Source organism: Pseudopipra pipra, chromosome 4 (genome assembly GCF_036250125.1).
Source record: "Pseudopipra pipra isolate bDixPip1 chromosome 4, bDixPip1.hap1, whole genome shotgun sequence".
In the NCBI taxonomy this organism is placed as follows: Eukaryota; Metazoa; Chordata; class Aves; order Passeriformes; family Pipridae; genus Pseudopipra; species Pseudopipra pipra.
The window spans coordinates 16880244-16904378 of NC_087552.1; the positions used below are offsets into that span (position 1 = coordinate 16880244).

General features: G+C 40.0%; 1 protein-coding gene across 9 annotated transcripts in view; it reads right to left on the bottom strand.

Moving 5' to 3' along the window:
- WDFY3 (WD repeat and FYVE domain containing 3) overlaps positions 1 to 24135 on the bottom strand; it is a 166096-nt gene that overhangs the window by 48405 nt on the left and 93556 nt on the right. For all 9 annotated transcript variants that reach the window (XM_064651756.1, XM_064651757.1, XM_064651755.1 and 6 more), the window contains 14 exons: positions 21546 to 21723; positions 19093 to 19307; positions 17368 to 17480; positions 16054 to 16285; positions 13935 to 14035; positions 12707 to 12925; positions 8966 to 9147; positions 7779 to 8010; positions 6367 to 6527; positions 5173 to 5284; positions 4545 to 4735; positions 3274 to 3426; positions 841 to 914; positions 577 to 738 (listed from right to left, as the gene is read on the bottom strand). In XM_064651756.1, the coding sequence (XP_064507826.1) occupies positions 577 to 738; positions 841 to 914; positions 3274 to 3426; positions 4545 to 4735; positions 5173 to 5284; positions 6367 to 6527; positions 7779 to 8010; positions 8966 to 9147; positions 12707 to 12925; positions 13935 to 14035; positions 16054 to 16285; positions 17368 to 17480; positions 19093 to 19307; positions 21546 to 21723 (2325 nt within the window). The remainder of the gene's footprint in view (positions 1 to 576; positions 739 to 840; positions 915 to 3273; positions 3427 to 4544; positions 4736 to 5172; positions 5285 to 6366; positions 6528 to 7778; positions 8011 to 8965; positions 9148 to 12706; positions 12926 to 13934; positions 14036 to 16053; positions 16286 to 17367; positions 17481 to 19092; positions 19308 to 21545; positions 21724 to 24135) is intronic.

The window sequence follows — 24135 nt, forward strand, 5'->3', positions numbered from 1 at the left end:
GGAGTTCAACTAATTTGAAAGCATTTCATACACTCCTGTATGTATGAATTGCAATAATTGGCGTAATTTCCATCAGTCTGAATTAATGGTAACGTATCTGACAGTCTTAAATATTTTTTTATACCGTGATGATTAAGAAAAAATCTGGAACTAAACCTTTCACTCAGGATAGTAATTAAAACTGCACTTTAACCTGAAGTATCCTTATAGCTCATCTCAAGTAATATTAATAATATTCAATATTCAATAATGGTATTTAAGAGAAGTGCTCAGTGCTTCACATGAACAAGGGAGCTGCAATTCAGCACCTTTACCTTCTCACCTGTAGAACATTAAGCCAGTTTGATAATCCAGTCATACTTGATCAGATACAAACTGAAAATAATATGCAAATCAAGGCTTTAACATACTGGCTATGTCTAGTTCAGTCTAGTTCTTTGAGAAGCAAAAAAAAAAATCAGTTCATGAGCATTCCATGTTACACACTCCATGGGCATATGACCATTAAGTATTTTTGACAGAGACCATTAACATAATAAAAACAAGAAAGACAGAACTATCACAGGTGTGGGATACCTGAGTAAGTCATAGCTGCTAGGGAAGCCTTGAAGCAAAAAGCTCAGCACATTACTAATTGCAGCAATAGTGGGTTGGGACAGAGACATGTCTCGAAGAGTCAGGAGCAGTCTTGGGATGAGCTGGAATTCCCTCATTAACTTTGCGTTCTTTGCTGCTTCGCTGGAAGAAGGAAAGAAAGGAGGTGGCAATTTAAAATTGGGGCATCCTCTACATATTACCTAATCCTGTAAGTCCCATTACCAGGCTTGCATTGGCTCATACCTTGACTCAGTGAGAAGTTCAATGAAGTGCTCAAATAATGACAGATGAAGCTCATAGGGTGCATGAAGCCAGACCTGAAATACATAATAAACAATGATGTGTTGGGTACACAAACTGACTTGTAGAATAAAAAAGGACATTAACGTACCAAAGGTTATGAAAGGCTTGAAGAGATTAAAATTGTTCCAGTACACGACTATTTACCTGTCCATAAAAAAATGCACACTTCCAAACATATTATATTCTTTGTCAGTGTATCATGCTGAAAACTTCTAAAGAGTTCTAGACAAAAAGTTACACAATTATCTGGAACACCTCTTTAAACAGATGGTGCAAAGCAGTTATTGGGGTTTACAAGGCTGATGTGAAACGCTGTGTTAAGTTTATTTGGCTTAACTGAAGATTTTTGTCTTTGTAAAATTAACTTACTATCTTCTGCCTAGATTAAACTCAAGGTCTTCCCTGATTTTGATTTTTTTTGCCCAGCATTTCCTGCAGCTAAATTATTTAGATTCTCTAGCAAAAACCCCAAACCAATAAACAAAACAAAAAAAAAATCGATTGTTCAATCAATAGAAGAAATAAAAGATATAAAAGCCAGAAAGCTCAGTTACAGCTGCCAATCTTAAAATTGACTTGCTATTGAACAAAGCATAATTAATACTTGTGCTCTGGTGTATAAAACTGGCTTAAATAAAAATGTTTCTAGCTTTTGCTTTACTTCTAATCTTATAATCTAAAATGATGAGAACAAATCTTTTAATTTCCCTGTTCTGCAGGAGTAAGAACATCTAATTTATCCAATTTAAGTGAAATGCTTGGGTCACTGATTTCTGAATGCAGAAGAAAATAAATCATTTAAAAAAAACCCAACCCACAAACAAAAAAAAACAACTAAACCAAAAAAAGTTTCTTCTTAGTGACTCACAGACCTACTGTCTGCACATTTTTAAATTTATTTTAATCTGTTAAGTGTATTCATTCTTCAGTTGGTCTTCAGGGAAAAAAGAGACAGGCACAAACTAAACAACAACAAATTGGATCTTTTGTAGTTGCTTCTGAGTGACTATAAACCACTGATGAAATTTCTCAGCTGGTTCTTTTATGGGGGAAAGAAAACAAAAAGGGGAAAAAAAAAAAAGAGAAGAGTAGTCTTCAGCAGAATTCATTCACAGTCTCACTGTAGAAGCAGCTGGGCTGTGATTCACACTCTTCTCTGCTAAGTGTTCACCTAACTTAAGATCTCTACTACAAACATCATCTCTTGCAGATGAAGTAACTTCTATTAAGTCTATGTTTAATTCTGAGGACAAAGGAAGCATTTTTGTAACTTATAAGGTTTGTTAAAGATTAACTAGTCACATGATACTGAAAAACCTGTTTAGACACAGCACAAGCTTATACCTAGTTTTAACATTATACTTAAAAAAAAAAGGGAACTTTGTTGGATGACAAATTTCCTCTGATTTAGAACCCCACTAAAGTTAAAAAACCCGAGGCTCGTTTCCTCTTTCTATGTGTCACAATTACAGCATATTGTTGATTTTGACAAGTGGGGGCATTGGGTGCATTGCAGACCTTTAAGGTCAAGAAAAAGCAAACTTAATAAGACCAGTTGATTTTTTTAAAATAAATGCTATAGTAAGCAGCAGGAGAGTTTTTCATAGACAAGACCCTTCCATAAGGTTTCCAGGAGTGCTCTGAAACCCTCAAATAGACATCTAAAAAAAGGAAATGGGTTAAGTCTGTAAAGTCATTTGTGCACGATGGACTTGTGATATTAAGTCAGTATCTATAACTAGCTTAGTAGCGTTAGTAGTATTTTTATTTATTTATTTTAGTATATGTGAGTCAGAATTCTTTTACTCAGTCTGTGTTAGGTACAGATAATACCAAAGGAGCAAACGCTGAAGGACAAGGTCTACGAATCGTTTATCACCCTCTACCACACTAGCATTTCCTTCTCAACTTTGCTACTTTCCTTAGTTTAATGACACTTAAAATATTTCATGGGTTGTGCAAGAAGAATTTTAACTCCCTTACTACTCCTGCAGGAGATGTATGATAAAATGATTACCATGTTTTATGTTGAAAGTTTACCTCTTACTGTTATTTTCAGTGCATCTTTCATGCCTTGATACATGTACTGCAGTAGAACACAAAGGTTAAAAGAAGTTCATGAACCAAAAATTACAAAATGTATCCTCTAAAACAACAAAAAGCAGAAACATCTGTGGCACCCATTCAGTGCTTCTGCAGTGATTCAAGCCATTTCAGCAGGAAAAGTCACCAACAATTTTGTTGCTCAGCTGCTTTATTGTACTATGTAAGAAACAGTAAGTTCTCAGCATAACAACCTAGTTTGCTGCTGTTCAATATTTAAGGTAATCACTATCCAGCATCATCACCACTTCTCTGTGCAGCTTTACATACTTCAAAATCACAGAGCAGATCCTGGAAGGCAGCAGAATTTGGAATAATGGATGTCTCATGCCCACTATCAACAGTTCCCACCAAGGAAAAGGTCAGATGGAGGATGTGGCTGTTCAGAAGGGATCGTTTCTTCTTTAACAGCATTGCCAGCAACTGGAACAAGTAAACAGAAAAAGAATTAGCAGCCAATGAGCACGCAGCAATGTTGCCTAAGCACAAAGAGTAGAGATGAATGTCTGCATCCCTTCTTAGAAGGCCCTTAAAGTACATCTGACACTCTTGATAAAAGGGCTTGAAAGTGGCATTACAGCTGGCTACAAAAGGGGCATATCCAGGACACCCTCCAGTTCATAAAACATCTGTTCTACACTGCAGACAGTATCTAGGCCCTGAGGATTAGGTGCACACACACACACCTCTCAGCCCTCTGGCAGTCAGTCACAGTTGAAGAATCTCTCTCAAACCACACTATTTGGTGATGTCAGTACAAGTGGAATGTAAGGTCATATGTGATGATCCACTGACTACTTATGGTACAAGGAGGACACTGTCTCAGTTTGTTTGGTCAATGTAAGACAAGGTCTGCAACAGGCTACTTGGAATAATATGTTTTGACGTAACTATACCAGGCATTAACACCACGAGGTTTGTAAATGCGCTGCCCAAACCACAGAACTTTCCATTTCAGTAAAGCAGTCTTCATGAGAAACATAAAATTCATTGCTCATGTGAAGATCTTTCCAAATCAGTCAACCAATCCTTCTGCATAACTGACTGCCCTTTCCCCATTCTGATGGAGAAGTAATAAGTCTTCAGCTTGAAAGCAAACAGCATCACCAACTATAAAGTTTGTGCAGTCTCCTCAGGACGATGATTCTAGGAGTCCACTTGTTTGGTTTGCTTCATGTGTCCCTATCCTCCTCTCTTGCTGGCAGATCACAGAGACAGAAGCTCCTAGGCTTGCAGAGGTGGGTTCGAAAATCATGGAAAAAGAACCATCTAAGTACCACAGTTGTGCTCTTATGTGCTGTTAATGAAGGCTCAGTTTCACCAAAGCACCTAAATGTGCACAATGGCATGGCAAAGACACTTTCCCCCCCTCTCCTTTAAAAGCCATCCTAAATAACTCATCTGTGCTAATTAGCCAAGAGCTCAGTAAACTTAAGAACAGAAACTCAGGCTACCACAACACAAGGAATTTCCATGGGAACTGCTGTGACAGACAGTGAAATTCAATCAGCGTGATCTGTTTTAAGACATTTCTTACATACCTGATAACCTCTGATTCTTTCCATCTCTTTGCTGGCCAGTGGATTGCTCTTTACCACACAGACCAAGGCCTTCACAGCTGCATACAACCCTTCTACATCTGATGCCATGGCTACAAGTCCCAAAATAGCAGCAGCTCCACCAATGTACTGCAGTGTAGTGGCAACAGGCTTGGGGACAAATGTTCTTACTCCTAAGCATAGGCAGAGAAAATAAATTAAAGCAAAATAAAATCTAATTTCTGCAGGAAATAATTGTGAAAATATGAAAGCATTTTGCATTTTAGCATTGCTTGAATTACAAAATGAATGTCACTAGAAGAACTATGACACCTCAGAAAAGGATGTGAAGGAAATATATTGCACTGGACAATAGTTTATGACCTAAGGTAAAGTAATTAAATATATTTTCATAATGATACATTATACAAACTGAAACAAGCATCCTATGCCAGCAAAAAAAGATAATAGTATGTCCATGGAATATAAAAATGTTCAATAAATATAACAGTGCACCATTATACCACATGAATGCACCATTCATCAATTACATGATTTATCTTCTAGACCTAAGTTCTTATTGACAAGTAATTAATAATTTTTGAACATAATTCTCAAGTACTCAACTCACCCAAATACCCTATCAAAGCTGCACCAATGGAGCGTGCTGGTCCATTCAAATGTCCTGCTGAGTTATGGAGCAGCTTCACAGGCGTGGCATTTTCATGAGAAGAAATCGCCAGCTGAAGAAAACAAGAAAAAAAAGCAGGGGCTGAAGTGAAGATGTTTTTTTAATGCAAATCTAGACATAACTTCTGTATTTTCCTCCTGTGATAAAGAGTAACATATAACAAAAGAGAACTAGAGTCATTAAGATACTCTCTGAAGTTAAGAGAAATCTCCAGTCTCAAAGGTTAAGGAAGATGAGTCTAACTACTAAAACAATCCCACCAGGCCACAGAACGAGTTTGGGTTGAAAGGGACATTTAAAAATAATTTAGTTCAATCCCCCTCCTGTGGGCAAGGACATCTTTCAGTATATCAGGTTGCTCAAAGCACCACTCAGCCTGACCTCGAACACTTCCAGGAACTGAGCATTCACAGCTTCTCTAGGCAATTTCTTCCAGTGCCTCACCACCCTCATCATCAAAAGCTTCATCCTTATGCCTAATTTAAATCCAGCTTCTTCCACTTTGAAATCACTGCCCCTTGTCCTACCACTACAGGCCCTGGTAAAAAGTCTTTCTCCATTTTTCTTATAAGCCTCCCACAGGTATTGAAAGGCTGCCAATAAGGTCTTCCTGAGCCTCTTCAGGCTGAGCCAGGCCAAGTCTCTCAGCCTTTTCTCATACATAGTCTTCTGAACTAAAAATTCACTGATTTTTAATGTACTTTGAAGAAAAAGTAAACTAATGTTCTGGTTCCCAGATGTGAATCACAGCTAGAGGAGTAATCTATCAGTTCTGTTATATGCAACAGTAGAAATATTGTTGAACAATATAATCTTAACTGTGTTTCTATAGGAGTACAACTACCATCTACATCAAAAAGCCAAAATACCCCCAAAAGGTGCTAAGATACATGGTTAACAGTAAATCCAAGAATGTGTATAAAATTTAGGAGTAATTTCAAGAATATGAATAACATCTAGGGTTACAGTCTTCCTCTTTCTCCCCTCTCTCCCCCCCACAAACATGACAATCATCATGGACAACTTTTCTGACAAGTACATTATTGTTCCTGGTTGCATTGACTAAATTGTCTTCAAAGAAGTTAAAAGAAAGGAACAAGTCACGCACATTAACCAACTAATTTCCCAACATACCTGTTTGGCGATAGCTTTACTGTCCAACTTGTTGTAAACTTTCCTTATTTTTGCCACTGTAAATGAAGAAACTGACAGTGCATAGAGACCAAAAGACACCTTCTCTTCTGGTACCAAAGATATTGGAGATGGATTGATTCCTTCAGACTTCGAATCTTTGCCTTAAAGACAAAATAAAAGTTCATTTCAGTAACACCACTGTTTTCCTTTTCGGTTTCAAGAGTAAAATCTTAAGAAATTTGTACTGCAGAATAAGTATAGAGGAAAGATTTGACAAATAGCTGAGATGTAATCTTGTCCAGCCTAAGGGCTGTTCACTTCCCATCTGAAGGAAAACAAAGTAATCAAAAAGCAGAGAAGTATTTGGTACATCTGCATCTTTGCCTGTGAAAAGACTTTCTACAATGGTTTACTAGAAAAACCGCTTTAGGATGGTACAAAAGATGCAAGATTCAAGGAGAATACATAACCGTATCTTTAATATTTTCTATCCACTGCTCTGAAAGTGGATGCTTCTTGTGAGGCACTGCAAGCACTGTGATTGACAGCTGTCTACAACCTCAGAGGAAGCATGCAAAACTCAGCACTTTAAGGCGCAACAGAGAAATTCACTTCTGCAGCTCCTGTCAGGTCAAAAGGTGCAACTCTGGTGAACCACATGAATGGAATTAGAAAAGCATGAAGGATCCTCACCTAACACAGAAAGAGAGAAGCTGGGTGTCTACATAATTTGTTAAGTCTGTCAAATCTCACTTGGGTAAGAATGGTTCACTTGGGTGTCTGCATATTCAAAAACTGGGCTATGGACACACATTTCTAACAAGGTTATTTAAATCTTTTTGTGTTGCACTTCCCTCAATTTCAGAGAAGAACACTTAAAATTGCTCATATTTGCTAGTTACAAATATTTAAAGCTTTAAATACTTAAAAACTATTTGCTGCACCACAATCTCTGCCTTTTTAACATTTTTTTCTCAGTTGACCCATTTGGGTCTTACGAATGACATTTCAAGACAGCTGTGTTTGAAGTACAGAACAGATTGCAGATTAGCAAATGAGTGTTATCACCAGAAGCTGACAGGTTAAAAAACCTTTCTAATTTCACTTTCTACAGATAAATATAATATACAATATGAATAATGACAGCTTTAAGCATTTCCAACTAGTTTAAAACCGAAGTGAGGAACACAAGCACTTCTATCTATCATATCTCAGTACAAGAACTACCAGAAGTATGTTAAAACAGTAATTTGGATTTCTATCACTGTCTTCAATAGCAGCTACTAATCTTCTTCCTACAAACAGCCATAGCTTTTCCTCTCTGCCACTGCATACTCTCTCACCTCTTCTGCACACAAAAGATTCCACTACACCCAGGCCAAGCCACCAGCTGCCACGTGAACTGTACTTACATGGCACATACACCGCTTGGAAGCTTCCGACGTAATTTGGTCCCAGCTCATAAATGGTGCTGATTCCCGGGGCAGGCAAAACCTCCTCCAGGAAATGCGTAGGGCCCAAACGCCACACTAAGGACGAGAGCTGGCGCTGTGCGGGCGGGGTGCCAATGTAGGCATAGACAGTGCTGACCACAGGTGGATTGGCAGAACCAGAGCCACTGGGACTGCTATGAATGTAGTGAAGCTGTAAAGGAGAGAAACATGGGGAAGTTACTGAGAGAGCACGGGTACCGCGACGACAAGATCAGAAATTCGGGAAAGCGTTTTTGCACACCAGGGGATGTATCAGACAGCTGCTATGTAACATATGGTCTTCTGATACTGTGTTGAAATAGGCAGAGAAAAACATTAAACTGAAAGTAAATGCAAAGACCAGAAGCTAAGGGGCTTTCAAAAGATGAAGCTGTGTATGAAAACCCAGGATGAGAATACGCGGATTCTGTGCTTAAAGAGGCTGTATCTTGATTCTAAAAACATGGTGCTCTATGACCATCATTGTTTTTTGCAAAAACAGTAGGACAACCTCAAAGTTGTGTTGTTTCTCCTTTTTCACCCAGTGAAAACATACCTTTGGTAATTATACTGTTTTGAGCTAAAGTGCAAACGTGATGAACTAAATTAGGTAATATTTTTCAAACCATAAAGCAAATACATGAGTAAGATCCCAGCCTATATATAATGACAATAATAATCTCACAGGCCTTTTCTATCTGCATTGTAAAAATTCTGTTACCAGCTATTGAATGTAGTCATGTATAACAAGACAGATGGCCAGATACACACTCATGTATCACAGCTATTAGCATAACAAGTTACTACAGTCCTCCTTCTGTAAAAGGAATACTGGAAGGTAAACTTTGAAAGACAACATATGGTTGTACCTATGTACAGTAACATTAGCTAATTTACACCCCAGACCAGGTTTTGCTTTCTCCCTTAAAGCCTATACTTGACAAACGATGTTTTTTTGGGGGTTTTTTTGGGGGGGGAGTTTGTTTTTTTTTTTTGCTGGGGGGAGAGCGGATGGTGTTGGTTTGTTTCATTCTTGATTTTTTGTGGGGTTTTTGTGCATATACTATGCACAGAGAGAGAAAAATCACTCCAAGCAGTAAAAATGAGGTTTGAAAGATTTATATTACCTTAACAGTGTTAACAAGCTGTCCATCGAGGTAGAGAGCAGCTGTGCTGTTCTTCAGCATGCCTTTACTCATGACCAGAACTAGGTGATGCCACTGGCCTTCCACAATGAGGTCACCGCAGCGGAAACGGGCACAACATGGAAGAATTTCATAAAATGATGATTCCTCACTGAAGTCATCAACTAAAGGAAAGTACCAGTTAAAACAAACAAATATGTAATCAGAATTTATGCAATATGAACTACAGCAGTACATTAAAGCCAACTTTTTTGAAAGCATGTAATTAACAAAAAACACAGCAATATAAGAATAAAACCACACAATTAACAAGTATTACTTTAGACTTTCAAATACAAGAACTGAAAGAATGAAATCAGATTTTTTGGGAAAGTATTCAGACCAAATAGTCCCAGTCTGACAGGCTGACCATCCTCAAATACTTGCACGTTAACAAACCATTACAGTTTTGGTATTATCAGCAACAGATCTCCACTTCCTTTGCCTTCTCTAAGAAAATTCTCAGGATACGTTCAGACTTTAGACTTTTGACCTTCTCCCCTCCCTTTGAAACTTTACCTGGAATTACCAGTTTCCTCAAGTATTTACTAACTTTCTCATGCCACCATGCAAGTCACAGAAAGATCCGCTGTTTTTCTAAACAAGTTTTTATATTTACTGCAGTAGTCACAAAGAAATAAAAAGATGTCTCTCTAAACCCACAGAGCTTTTTTTCACTTTTCTCACACTGTGGAGAGAAGGATACCCATACTTCAGACATTCTCCTCCTAGTTTTCCCTGCTCCACCATGGTCTCCTCCACAGGTCCCACTACGCGCTCCAGTGTGGTTCTTTCAAGAGCCACTGGGAATCTCCACTCCAGTGCCTGTAACACCCTCTCCCCTCCTTCTGCTCTCACCTTCATGTCCTCTCTCACATTTTTTCCCCTTATTCCTTTGCACCATGAAGTGTTTCACTCTCTTTTCCCCAGAGGCACCACCAGCCTGGTTGCTGCACTCAGCTGTGTCCTGCAGGGAATATGCTGTGGAGCTCGTCAAACCCAGCTACATGTGCCATGGGGCAGCACTGGCCCTTTTCCCACAGAAGCCTCCTCTGGATCCCCTGCACCTGGCCAGAAACTCAGTATGAACTTATCACTATATTGCTTGAAGCATTAGGTCACACATAAAAGAAAATACAAGTGAAAAGATTGCCTTTCAAAGTGTCTGCATCAAAATCATGCTAAATCACAAAGCATAAGTGAAGTTAAAGATGAGGTTGAAAGCCTGAGACATTTTTCCTTAATAAAAGCCACAAACAGGATGTCTGGCTGGCAAGACACACATGAAGCACCACCCAGGGGTACTTGTAACTCAAGCCTAAGCACAGTGGTTTTTCTTGTTCCCTTTTTGCAGTTCTAAGGAAAATTAATTTTCTGAAGCACTGCTACTGAAGGGGTAGCTCAGGACTGAGACGTTTCTGCCCAAGTCAAAACAAAGACCTCACGATGCCTTATTTGTTCCATTTCAGTCCTGTAACCACAGCGAGTTGTCCTTCCCTTCCCACCTCCAGGAGCCCTGGTTGCAGAGGCCACTGAGTCAGGGCAAGCACCAGCTGCTGTGGGATGAGGCAAACGGCACCGACAGCTCCGGTGGACACCATCACACCAACAGTGAGAGGAGTCGCAGACAGATGCCAGCCTTCCAGACACACGGACACAGGAACACATTCCCGGCCTCCACAGGGGCTGCTGACCGCCCAACCCCAATTCACCCATCCACACCCTTCAAGCATTTCCCAGGTCTCCAGGTCTTTTTTCACTAATGGGTGTCCAATTCTCCTCTCCTGACTGTTGAAATACTTTTTAGTCCTCAGCATGGAGTTTTTTAATTTCTCCAAAAGGCATCCTTTGACTTCATGCCAGAGGGCAAGATCAGTTTGCAGGTGCATTAACTCTCCATCACAAAACAGAATGACCCACACTTTACTTGAAAGTCCCCTCAACAAAAAAAGATTGAAAATAAAAAAAAAAAAAATAAAATAAAAAGCCCAGGGAATAGTTTGACAGAAAACAGGAACTTTTCAGATCTCTCTTCATTCTTTCATACTGAAGGAAAAGGAACCATTAATCCTCTTAACCACAACAGCTGCCTGAACAGAGAGAACACTCATTTCTTTAGAAATAGCACAAGGAAAATGATAAAAGCAGAGTACTTGGAACTAACTTTCAGATACAAAAATAATCTTAAGTTCTTCTCTCAGCAATACATCTTTGAGAATCATTCTTGCTTACTCAGTCCTTAAACCACCTCATCTATTCTTATAACAGACTGCCAGCACTTCCAGTCCCTGTGTTGGAGGGCCTGTCTTCTCAGTTCCTCACGTACTCACCTGCTCAGCACTTGATGGTAAAACCACCAATTATGATTTAGCCACAACAGGGTAACACTCAAGTAAAGCAAAGTATCCTGGTCCAATTAAAAATCAGTCTTTTAGTTGGACATCTTCAGATCTTTTCTGACAAAGCCTCTTCAAATCCAATCTCTTTCAAGGAGTTAGACAGTAAGGGCTTACAAACTAAAACCGTATGATTTATAGCTCCACTGCAGCCTAAAGCAGTTAATATGAAGATAAACTTGTTTCATTTTCTAAGAATTCAGTCTTCTGAGAAAGAAAAAGCTGCCAATACCTTTGTAATTTAATAGGTTTAATTCCTCCTTCATACTAGGGGTTTTCAGCTCCCAAGTTTCAGATTTTGAACCTGCTTCTAGTGAGGGAGACTGCTGCCATTAATGATGTGAATGTCTGCTTACAAAATATTCCTTATTTTCTTGGTCACAGTCCGCTTAGCTGTTTGTGTTGTTTTGGTTTTTTTTTAATAACAACAGTTGTATAAATTCTTTATTAGTGCCTGCTACTCAAAAGGAAAGAAAAAAAGCAGGAGAAGATTTTTGATAACTACTCGTAACCCAGTGTGTTGGTCTGGTGAAGAGCTAAGCCTGAAACCCATGCAGAAGGCTGTCCTACTCCTCTCAGCTCCCTCCATAGGCCCAGCGTGTAAACTGGCCTGTCAAAACTGACCACTTTTGGAGGCTCTGATGGAGGACAAGGCAGGAGAGAGGAGATGGCTAATCCTGAAGCCCCTGACTGCACTAATAGTGTTCTCTAGCAGATTTACTGGCACCACCCGCTTCACCTAGATCTTCACTACATCTCTTGTAATTCCACCTTTGGTCACAGATACTGAATGAAGCTACAAACTGTTTCTGAAAACTGATCACAGCATTAAAACATGCAATGAATGATTGATTGCCTTCAAACAGCCCTCCAGTGCTGGGACTATCCAGAAAAAAACCTTCCCAACCCATTAGTTTACTATTTCCAAACTTCTTCAAAGCAAAGACAGTTGAAATTTGCACCTCGAGACACGAGGTCTAAAATGAACACTACAAGATAATTAAAAGGCAAAACCTTTCAAAACCATAATGTAATGAATATATAGTACTTTGGCAAATTTTTTTCTTTATATACAGACATCTTATTTGGAAATTATAAAGGCTCCCTAATTTCTACATGAATGATCAAATTTTACATTTTTCCATGGTCAAAACCCACTAGGAACTGGTGAAGCTGCAACAAAAGTTACATCAGACAAGATTCTTCTCGACACCAGGTTTAAAATAAACTTGCTATAGCATCCCCATAATATTGTCAGCACTAGCTGATGACATGACACAACTCTTACCATAATTTTGAAGCAATTCTTCTTTAGTTGAAACAATCAGTGACCGGTCCTTTGCTGAGAGGACAATGGCAAGGCATACGTAATGCTGCTCCGAGGAGTTTGCACGACGCACTACAGTCAGAAGTCTCACAGGATGGTTATTAGGAGGGGTACTAAAATGTTCAATACAAAACCAAGTTGAGTAGCTTAAACCAGACGGTGGTGGGAAAAATCTCTCACCTAAAATCAAAAAAGAAAGCCCATTACACAGTTGCAGTAGGTAGTACTTAGGATATCTACCTGTTTCTTTTTCCGTATCTGACACCAGCTGTGCCTTCTCAAACTTTTCCTTCCTGGACTTCAGTGTTACTCACATTTCTGACTCAAGTTTGCAGGAAAAGCCACATAAAGCTAGCTCAGAGAGGTTTATTTCAAAACAAAGTAAAGCAAGAATTGCCCACTATTCCTTCCTATTCTAAAAAAAAAAAAAAAAAAAAAATCAACTCTGAAGCTGTGTTTGCTCAGAGCAACCCAGTTTCAGTTCCCTAGACTAAAAAAGTGGAAAAGGATCAGGTACTCAGAAATGGCTGATGAGGTGCTTCTTCCATAGGTGTGACTTGCCGAAGAAGTCTCTGTTGAGGAGTATCTCTCCACCACAAACATCTGACTCTATTTCATCTCTCCTAGGGTGCTCCCACTAATTCTGTCTTACTGCAGTAAACCTTCAACTTAGTTTTTAGACTTAACACCTTTTTTAACTAAGTGACCATGTTCAAATAATCCCACAGCACACCAGGTTCCTGCAGGGTGAATAGCCTATAACAACATGTAAAAGCAAACAATTTTGATGAGATTTTTGTGATGATGTGTGCAATTACACCTGTAATCAATGCAGTCAAGAACTCAGCAAAATAAAGTCACAAGTACGGCATCATAATTAATTCCATGTTTCCTATGCTCTTCACACTACTACCTCAACTTTTTCTTAATGCACCTAGGTTCGTTATTCATATGCTTGCCTGATTACAATTTCACCTGCTGAGAGCCTTGTGTTTTAAAGCAATCACAGGTTTGTATTTTATATTGCTTTTCATTGCCCTGGGGGCAAGAACACATGCACAGAAACAGACACAAGAAGTTCTCGATTATGAGTGTACAGTGTCCAACACCAACTTCACAGCTAATAAAGACATAAGAGAACTAAACATCAGATACAAAACACCGCTGACAGTCATACTTGAGTACTTACCAGTTCCAATTCCACTAACAACTGCACCGTCAACAAGTCCTGTTGTAACAGCATTATTTGTAGGTGCATTGTGGGGAGCCAAACTTGGCAAGAACAGGCAGCTGTTAAACAGAAGACCAGCAACACACCAGAGTTTATGGAAGTCAATATAAGTGGAGTTCAATACAAACAAAATATAGCCTAGGAAAATATATTATAAGCACACAATCACTCTTCATGACTTTATGTATTAATGAAAAATAGAAATGAATTCTCAAGACTGCTCCTTGTGAGCAGCAGAGCCTCTTTGCAAGGCTAAATTATCTCCTGCACAAAGAGCTCTGGCAGTGTATGTTATTGGTGCAAAGGCATAGAGACTGATGCCCATGTGGTTCCATTGCTTAAGATGCTCCTCTGTGGGCGACCATAACTCACTACAGCCTTTGAGTTTTTCTGGACTCTCTAAGAGGTCAGCTAAATATTCAAAAGATCTGGCAATTGCATACTATGGTGTTCTTATTTGATGTATGCTCTCAGAGTAACATATTTCACCAAATTAGCAATGTTTGGTCCTTACAACAGCCACTGATGCTGTGGACACAACAGAAACCAATATAAGAAGTCCCTCCCTTAGGTACTTAAAAGAGTTTCAGCGATCAACCTATCCGAAATGGAGTGAATGCCCACAGTTCAGCTTCCAATGTGTATAGATAGTCCTACTGGAGGAAAGATGATGGCTCTTCCACTTGTTGAGAGTCATCACTCTGTTGACATTTACACCCGTTTAAGTATACTGTAGCTGAGTTGCCTGACAGTGCTAAGAGTTATTTTGTTCTCTCCATGAAGAGTTAACTTGACCACTCATCTCCAAAGTAACAACAATCCAGGATTCTGGTCACTACTATCTTCTTTTGGATTACAGTTGTCATTATATACTTCTTCCTCTCTCTTGAAAATGTTGTTCTCTGGGTGAATTCTCCATGGTCAATGGTACTACAAGCAAGTTCTCTCTAAGCAGGGGTCCGCTAACTGTGGATTTCGTGAAACTTCTTGGCACCTAAAAACAAACTAAAAAGTTTTAGATTTTTTTTTAAGTGATTACAGTAGCCTTCTCAGGTGACTTGCTGAAATTACAAGAAGTCACAGCTGTATTATGTGAGTTACTTTTGGACTCATTACCAGCACCTACAAATCTCTGGAAGCAATGACAGTGACAATTCATTTTGCAAGCTTATTGTAAGTTGTTCTTAGGTTCCAAGCATTTTCTCTTTTCTTATGAAGGATGTAGAACAGAGCTTATAGTACCATTTGTTATAAAAAAAAAAAAAAAAGGTCTGTCCCTGATTATATTGGATATGAAGGCTAGATGTAAAATGGGTGTTGCATTCTTGCTTTGCAAAGCTGAGAAGAGAATGCAGAGCAGCAGAGCTCCTAAATATCCAGAGTTTTCTATTCCACTTCTGTAACCAAAAAGACAAAATGTTTTCCTTAAACAGACGCTAAGAATGGTGTAATGTTTTAATCTTCTGAACAGTCAAGTTAAATCATATTACATGATCCTCATAAAGTGCTTCATTCAGCAAGTGTTTAATTAGAGAGAAAAAAACAGTAAGTGATACTGGGGTGCTAAAAGAAAAAAATGAGTTAAGCATGATATTCAGGCTCTGCCTCCAGTTAATACTACTTTTTTTCAGTTATTTGAACTCATCACAGCTGCCTTGTCTGCTTCACTTGTATTTCTGATTTGCCCACTTCCACATTTCCAAGTTCTTCAGCAATTTTAGGTGGGTCTCAGAACAGCTGGGCCATCCAAATATCATACGTAAATCCCAGCAATCCTTCAAGGGTACGCATGCATTCCTTTGTTTTAAAAGGAATGTGAAACCCAGAACTGAGAGGGCCCTATCAATGTTTAAATACATACCTACTTCTACTTTCACACATGGCAAGCATTTGCTCTCAAGGCATTAATGAATGAGAATGAATTTATGTGACTTGAAGTATTCCTTTCTCTTCTTTAAAGAATTCATTTGTTCTTTGCTTGCAAACAGTCTATTAAAAGTTACAATTTGAAAACAAAGAAAGCAACACAACATTGCAGTGTTGCCCCACGTTATTTGAGAGCACCGCAGGACCTTACCCGAACCCTTCAAGAGACGTGTCAAACTCGATGAATGCCGGCGTGACCGATGATCCGTGAAGCCTGATATCATGTGGGGTTGTCATGGAGACCAAACACTTCACTCTCGTCAGGGGTACTGTGCTCCCTTCTGCTGGCTTGAGCAGGCTCTTGCTTATCCGGTAGTGGCTGTCTTCGTGCACGCCGAAGACGCTGTCAGAACCCAGACCTTCCATTGAGGTAACCATGCTATCTACAGTAGAAGCCAAGAAACAACACAGCATTGCAAAAGGGAGGCCTTTTCAGACTGTATTCGGACTTTTCAAGTAGTGCTTCCGATGCAAGAGCTGAATTGTCAAACACCATCAACTAGTTCAGCCTCTCAGAAGGTGATGGGCTGGGAACTATTGCTTCCATTATAAAAGCGCTCAACCCAGGCAAAAAGATGAGCATCTTGTGCAATGTAATATGGAAAGCTTGTGGTAAAGCCAAAACACTGAGCCAAGAGGCCATCCCAATTCCTAACATCCGCAAAGGGTCCCTAATGTAGCTAACTAACTAAAGCTCTGGCCGAGGGATAAGGTGAATCTCTTCTTCTCTCCTCTTCTAAAATGTACTGAACACAATGATACAACACAAATTCGGTTAATTAATTTACTTATTTCATTATTTAATGTTTAATCAACACCACCTAGGATACATCCTAGTTCCTTTTCAAGTAATTAAAACATTTCTACTAAGGTATTTTTAACTATGCGTTACAGTGAGCCATACAATGACCAAGCTGACACATAGAAATAAGTATCACATGCTTTGGAAACTTTTCAATAATTTCTTTGTATTATAAGTTACCAAGACTCTCCTATACTACATGAACAGCTATTCCCAAGCTCTACACCTCATGGAAAACAATAGGAGAGAGTGAAGCTATTTTATCTGACACCTTACTGAACCCATGAGAGATGATATTACACAGATTTAATGTGGGTCTCAGAACATGATGTGCACATGAAAGGATCTGAGAAAAAAATAATGCTAAATAACTACAAATGCAGGATCTACTCTAGACTTAAAAACAAACTACTACCATATTTAACAGTACTGTTCTTAAAATAAGAAATGATAATCCCCTTGCTGGATATACATTAAATACAAGTACTACATTCTGCTTTTAGAACTTTTCCAATCAAACTGTTCTGATGATTTCACATTCATAGGAAGCTGGGGTGAACTTAGGTTTTCATGGATGGTTATCTACAGATTTTACCTAAGTATGCAATTGGGGGATATAAGAGAAGCATTCTTTACACAAATTTTTAGCACTTCAGCACCTACTTCTCATTTCCGGTTCAAAACTCAGTGAGCTGGGTTTGTGCACTCGGTACTGCTTCAACAGCTTTTTGTCCCAGGCTCCGCAATTCAAAGGATTTCCCAAGCGTAAAAATTCCCTAAGAAAGAGAATAAAAAAATTAGCAAATCATTTTGTCTATTTATTTGCCCACAATGGCACCAAATCTAACCCCTTTTTTTTTTAAAGACAGGAATTACTTGCAGTAAACATAACTTTCAAGTAAGAAAATAAACCAATGCATAATTAAAAGAAAGATATTCGATCCATTTAAAACTATTTAATGTTTGAACACACAGTCTAAAAAGTCAACATTATTTTAACTAATCAAACAATTTTGATAAAGTTTCTAATTTCCTTCTCTTCATTCCAAAGGCTTGGCAGGAGGCTGCTGTACCCCACAGGAGAACATCAGGATACTCAATGATGCATGTTCAGCAAGATGAAGTCCTTTGGAGAGGCAGACCACAGGCTGAAGTAAGTGACCTCAGCTTTGTTTTATCCCTGTGTCCTGTTTGGTTGGGGGAATGATTTCACAGCTATCAACATCTGCATCTATAGATAACGATATTATCTATATATACAGCTACCTAGGCTATTGGTATCTATGCTTAGAGAAGCCTAAGTCCTGTGATGTAACAAGCAGCAAGTCCACTTGCAGAACCACTTCTGACACAGCTACATGCCACTGAGGTGAACCGAGCAGCTGTCCTGGCTGCAGGTCAGCCAGCCGGCAGTCCACAGGAGATAATACAATTAAGTTCCTTATTACAGCTGAGATCACAGAATCACAGGATGGTTTGGGTTGGAAGGGACCTTTAAAGGTCATCTAGTCTAAGCACTCTGCTGTGGGCTGGGACAGCTTTCGCTTATATTGATTTGCTCAAAGCTCCTTCCAACCTGACCTAGAACAATTCCAATGATAGGGCACTCATAGCTTCTCTGGACAAGCTTTTTCTCACCAACCACACTGTAAAAAATGTCTGTCTTATGTTCAGTCTAAATCCAGCCCTCAGCCCTGGTCCTGTCACTATGGGCCCTGGTACGAAGTCTCTCCCTGTCATTCTTTTAAGCCTTCTTTTCATGTTGAAAGGCCTCAAGAAGGTCTCCCCAGAATCTAACAAGCAATCCAATCTATCATACAGCTGTGTGAGTATTTAACAAATGATTCATAATATGCTCATAAACTTTTCAAGCCTGCTTTTACGCAGAAAGATAAACCTTCTAAAGCTATGCATCCCCAGATACCTTTTGTATCGCATTCCTGCATTTCCTTCACAGAAATAAAGTTCTAAATGAAAGTGCTGGCATGAAGTTTTTCTAATCTGAGGTATTTAGCATCACACAGAAAAGACCAGAAATCTATCCTCATATTTCCTCTTCCAGAGGACATAGCCAGGGATAGCATTTTTGATAGCCTCTCAAGATTTGCAGCAAGAAAACAATCATTTAACTTCAGTACAATCTCTGTGAAAAACACCAGATCTCCCCGCTCCATACTTCTCCCTGCTTTCCAAATACCAACGTCTCCAGGGTTACATGCTGATTAACAGAAGCAAAACAGTCTATTTGATGAGAAACAAAATGGGATCTTATGCTGTCAACTACCACAGGTCACTTAGGCTCTTTACACTGCGAGCCATTTACAGTGAGCCAGCGACAGCGCGGGCAGGGGGCTCAGTCCACCTGAACTTCCAGGCTATCTTTCTGACCTCAACACCATCGGCTGCAGAGCCTGGGAGGCCAGCCTTTCAAACATCCTTTGGAGCGGTGGATGCAGTGAGTGGTCCTCATCTGCCAGAGCAGCGCTGCATCTCTGTAGGAGTCGTGCATGGAGCCCGGCTTCACACATGACTTGCTGGTTTCTCTCCGTGTGCACCAGAGATTGCAGGATGTTTGCCACTGCCAGCTGGAGATCCAGCGCATGCTGAAAACAAGAACAGCACGAAACTTCAGAAGGGCAAATTGAAAAGGAAAATGAAATAAAAGCCTTATGCATAATAACGAAAAGGAAAACTACCATTAGCAATAACTACACAAAATGACCTCTATGTGCACGCACGTGTGTGTTTTGGGGGGGTGTGTGCATGTCTGTGTGAAGAAACACTCTTTACAAAAAAGAGTAGTAAGTTTTATGAGGGATTATCACAACTATTGTAAAGAAAACCAATTAATCTCTACTTGTCAGCAGAAAAGAGAATTAATTTGGAAGTTCTTAGTGCTTGGAGAGAACCTAGGACTTTCATTTTTGTGACCTAGTAACTTAATATAGAAACATATAATCACTTAGGTTGGAAAAGACCAACACTGCCATGTCCACCACTAAACCATGTTCCCAAATGCCACATCTACACGTCTTTTAAATACCTTTTAAATACCTGGGCAGCCTGTTTCAGCGTTTGACAACCCTTTTGGTGAACACATTTTTCCTAATATCCAACCGAAACCTTCCCTGGCACAACTTGTGGCCATTTACTCATGTTATGATTTGTTTGACTTGTTGAGACTGACCCCCACCTGTCTACAACCTTCTTTCAAGTAGTTGTAGACAGTGATGAAGTCTCCCCTGAGCCTCCTCTTCTCCAGGCTAAACAACAACAGCTCCCTCAGCCTCATAAGACTTTTGCCCCAGACCCTTCCCCAGCTTTGCTGCCCTTCTCTGGACACGCTCCAGGACCGTGCTGTCCCTCTGGTAGTGAGGGGTCCAAACCAAACAGAGAATTTGGGGTGTGGCCTCACCAATGGCAAGTACAGGGGGATGATCACTTCCCTAGTCCCGCTGGCCGCACTATTCCTGATCCAGGCCAGGATGCCACTGGCCTTCTTGGACACCTGGGTACACTGATGGTTCATGTTCAGCTGCTGTCAACCAGCACCCCCAGGTTCTTTTCCACCAGACACTCTTCCAGCGACTCTTCCCCCAGCCTGTAGCATTGTATGGGGCTGTTGTGACCCAAGGGCAGGACCAGGCATTTGGCCTCGTTGAACCTCAAACCTTTAGCCTCAGCCCATTGATCCAGCCTGTCCAGATCCCTCTGCAAAGCCTTCCTACCCTTCAGCAGATCAACACTCCCACCCAACTTGGTGTCACCCACAAACTGACCAAGGGTTGATCCCCTTACACAGATCATCGATAAAGATACTAAACAGAGCTGGCCCCAGTCCTGAGCCCTGGGGAACACCACTGGTGACCAGCACCCAATTGGATGTAACTCCATTCACCATCATCCAGCCGGTTTTTAACCCAGCAAAGAATACACCCGCCCAAGCCATGAGCAGCCAGTTTCTGTAGGAGAATGCTGTGGGAAACTATGTCAAAAGCTGAGTCCACACAAACAATATCCACTGCCTTTCCCTCATCAACTAAGTGGGTTGCCTTGTCATAGGAGAGACCAGGTTAGCTGGGCTTGATTCCATGACTGTTCAGTACATGCTGTGCCTTGGCATACATGATGATCTGCTCCACAATCTTACCCAGCACTGAGGTCAGACTGACTGACCTGTGGTTCCCCAGATCCTCTTTCCAGCCAGTCTTGTAGATGGGCATTACATTTCGCTAATTTCCACTCAACTGGAACCTCCCCAGCTAGCCAGGACTGCTGACAAATGATGCAAAGTGGCTTAGTGAGCCCTTCCACCAGCTCTATCAGTACCCTTGGGAAGATCCCATCAGCCCCACAGACTTGTGTGTGTGTCTAAGTGGGGTACCAGGTTGCTCACCGCTTCCGCTTTGATTGCACAGGCTTCATTCTGCTACCTGCTGTCATCATAATCTCTACAAAATGTAAGATATATGCAAACAGCACATATGCCCCAAGCTATAATGCTCAATCCTGCATCCTCCTCATACTATGCAGTAACACTTGATACATCGGAGAAAACATGAATTAATCCCAGTGTTTGGAAACATATCTGATGGCCACTTCAGACCTTTCTTTAAATTTACATTGCTGCCAGGAGTTTGGAGCAGATAAAACAAAGCCTGTGAAATAAAACAATTCCTATCAGGCCTCTATGTCACCAGTCATTCAACTCAAACGGTCTGTGAAATATATTAGTTTTTCAGCACAAAACGAGAGGACATGATCAGCTTTTCTATTTCCCACAGCCATCCTTCTTCCCGGTCACTCTCAAAGCTTGAAGACCACAGAATTTTTTTCCCTACCTCTGGGTGTGTAGCTGATCCAACAGAGGCCAGAAGATCCAGCATTGCAAGCATAGCACCAGGGTGAATAATGACCGCATCAGAGCTTTGTATGGACGTGGCTCCTGTTTGGAGTTTCATATCAGCTATGTTTTTCTGAGGGCAAACAGGAGGTGTTGAAACAGAATGATATGCGTGCCTGCAGGACAGAAAACATCCCATGGTTACAACACCCATCTATTACAAGCTCTGCATTATTCAAACAGCTGTAAAATTGTACTGGCCTATAGACTTTACTTTCCTGTCCTTTCTCTTCACTCAGACAGACCAAGTGTGTTCCTCTTCTCAAACCTGTAGGGCATGTTTCCCTAAAGACAGCCTGGTAGAATTTCAATTTCTCAACTGTTCTTGAACTCAGAAGCCTCTTCCCCAGGTGCTATATAGTTTGACAAACTTAAGAGGTTGTTTTTATTGCCTCCCTCTTTTTATTCTAGTTGCAGTGGCAGCACAAAAAAATTGCAGCGTGCAATCTACCACTGCTCCTGTTCTGGGGGGTGAATTCAGCTTTGAATATGTTTCTCTCCATTTGTTTTTCATTAACAACTGATTATAAAACTCGCTATCACAAAATTCTCAACAATCTCCAATCAGCTCTGGGAACAGAAAGTTGGTCTCTGTGCATACTCGTGCCAGCAATCCGTATGCTCTCAGTCTTTCCATGACTGCTACGGCAATTTAGTTTTACATTAAGGTGCTTTAGCCTGATCCAGGCAAAAGAGGCCTTGACACACTGACTTAGAAGCAATGACTTGTCCTGAGAACTGTAGACATGTTCCCCATTGAAACTCTTGGAGGCATCAGCTTGATGCCATTCTTCTTTCAGCATGAGGTTCAATCCACAAACAGCACGAGCAGCTTACTGAGCCTGTGCTTTCAAGACTGTACTTTAGAAGCAGAAGAGAAATCAAAAGGTTCATGCTCACCACAAAAAACAAACCAAAAAACAAATGAAAAAACCCTACACCAACACTCCCCCCCACAAAAACCCACAACAAAAAAACCCACAAACCAGAAAAACCTCAACCCGAACAACTCATATTCTCACAGTATTTATCATAAACACTTATTTCTAAGATGAAATAGAACAAACTCTGTGTAACAATTTTTCTCGAAGATCACATATTGCCTTCTGTCTTACAAGAAGTGGATCCAGCCAAAAAGGGTCTCTTTTTACCAAATCAGTTGAAAGAGGCATTTCCTCTCTTCATTTCTCAGTGACAGAGATTTATCTAAACCCTAACACAAGTAACGCTTGGAGACTGGCTGTGCCTCACCCATTAAGACACTTTCAAGGAGGCATTCTTTTCTCCTGGGAAAAAGAGGACATAGATTGGAGATAAGGAATGCTGCAAGTGCAATTCTATCCTAAACACACATACACAGTCCACCCACTCAGCAAGAAATATATGTGTGGGGGAAGGCTGAGACAATGGATTATTTAGCCTAAGACAGGGCACTAGGAAGTACTGTGTGCTGGCTGAAAAACAGGTTCAATAAAAAATGTTCCAATAAAAGGGTTCCTACCAAAAAGCTTGGCACCTGAACAATCTAAGAGTACTGTTCAAAATAGAGGTTTTTTACAAAAAATTAAATTATTGATGCTTTACTCATTCAGCTAATGCTTACAGCAATCATGAAATAGTATGGCAATTCTCTTGTAACCAACTACTAAGAAAACGATCTGCCCAAATGAACTTTTCTAGTGTTTTTTATAAACCCTTAGCCATTAATTTCCTAAACTTCTCTATCAGGCACATTGATTGAAACATCTGGCAGGTAAGGAGGACTTGTCTCTTTTAAAGTTAAATTGCATTAAGAGCAGCATAACAACTGATAACATCTCTCTGTGATAGTACTATCTCAAGTCTTTTCTCTTGTCTTAATGCAGAGATTGAAATGCAATTGTTTCTTATACATTCTAACAGCACTGGTCTTCATCTGAAGGAGTAAACTGCTCCCTCTTTCCAGTGTCACCCTGAGCATCTCAATGCAAGTTTTACAGATGCAGTTTAAAAAGTAAATATCCATTTACATTTAAAAATGCTCTTCAGTCTAGTGAAATTCCATTCTCCAGCACATTCTTGAAGATAAACCTTCTGTCTACTTTTAAGCACAAATTTTACTTCTTAGCATGCTGATTTGCACTATCACACTCAACTCATTAGGTACATTGTGAGGTTATAACACAGTAATAATGGGGAGAGCATAATAAAAACCCAAGCCATTGCTCAGTGTGATTCACAAACACAAACGTGATCCTAGTTTCCAACTGCCTGGACTGCAACACTACACACAACTGAAAAGGAAATACATTCAAAACTAGGCTTTCTGTTATGTCCTTAATGCATATATTGCTGTAGTTTTCCATATAATTTTAAAATATCTTCTGTATTTAGTTTTTCCACATAAGGAATACTTCTATCAATACAATGGGGGAAAAAAACCCCACCAGTTCATAAAGATATCTCTAGGCAGGAAAGAAAAAACAGATACTACAAAATCCTGCCACATATTAACTGCATGTTTTAGGTCTATGGGCCAGTGAGGAACC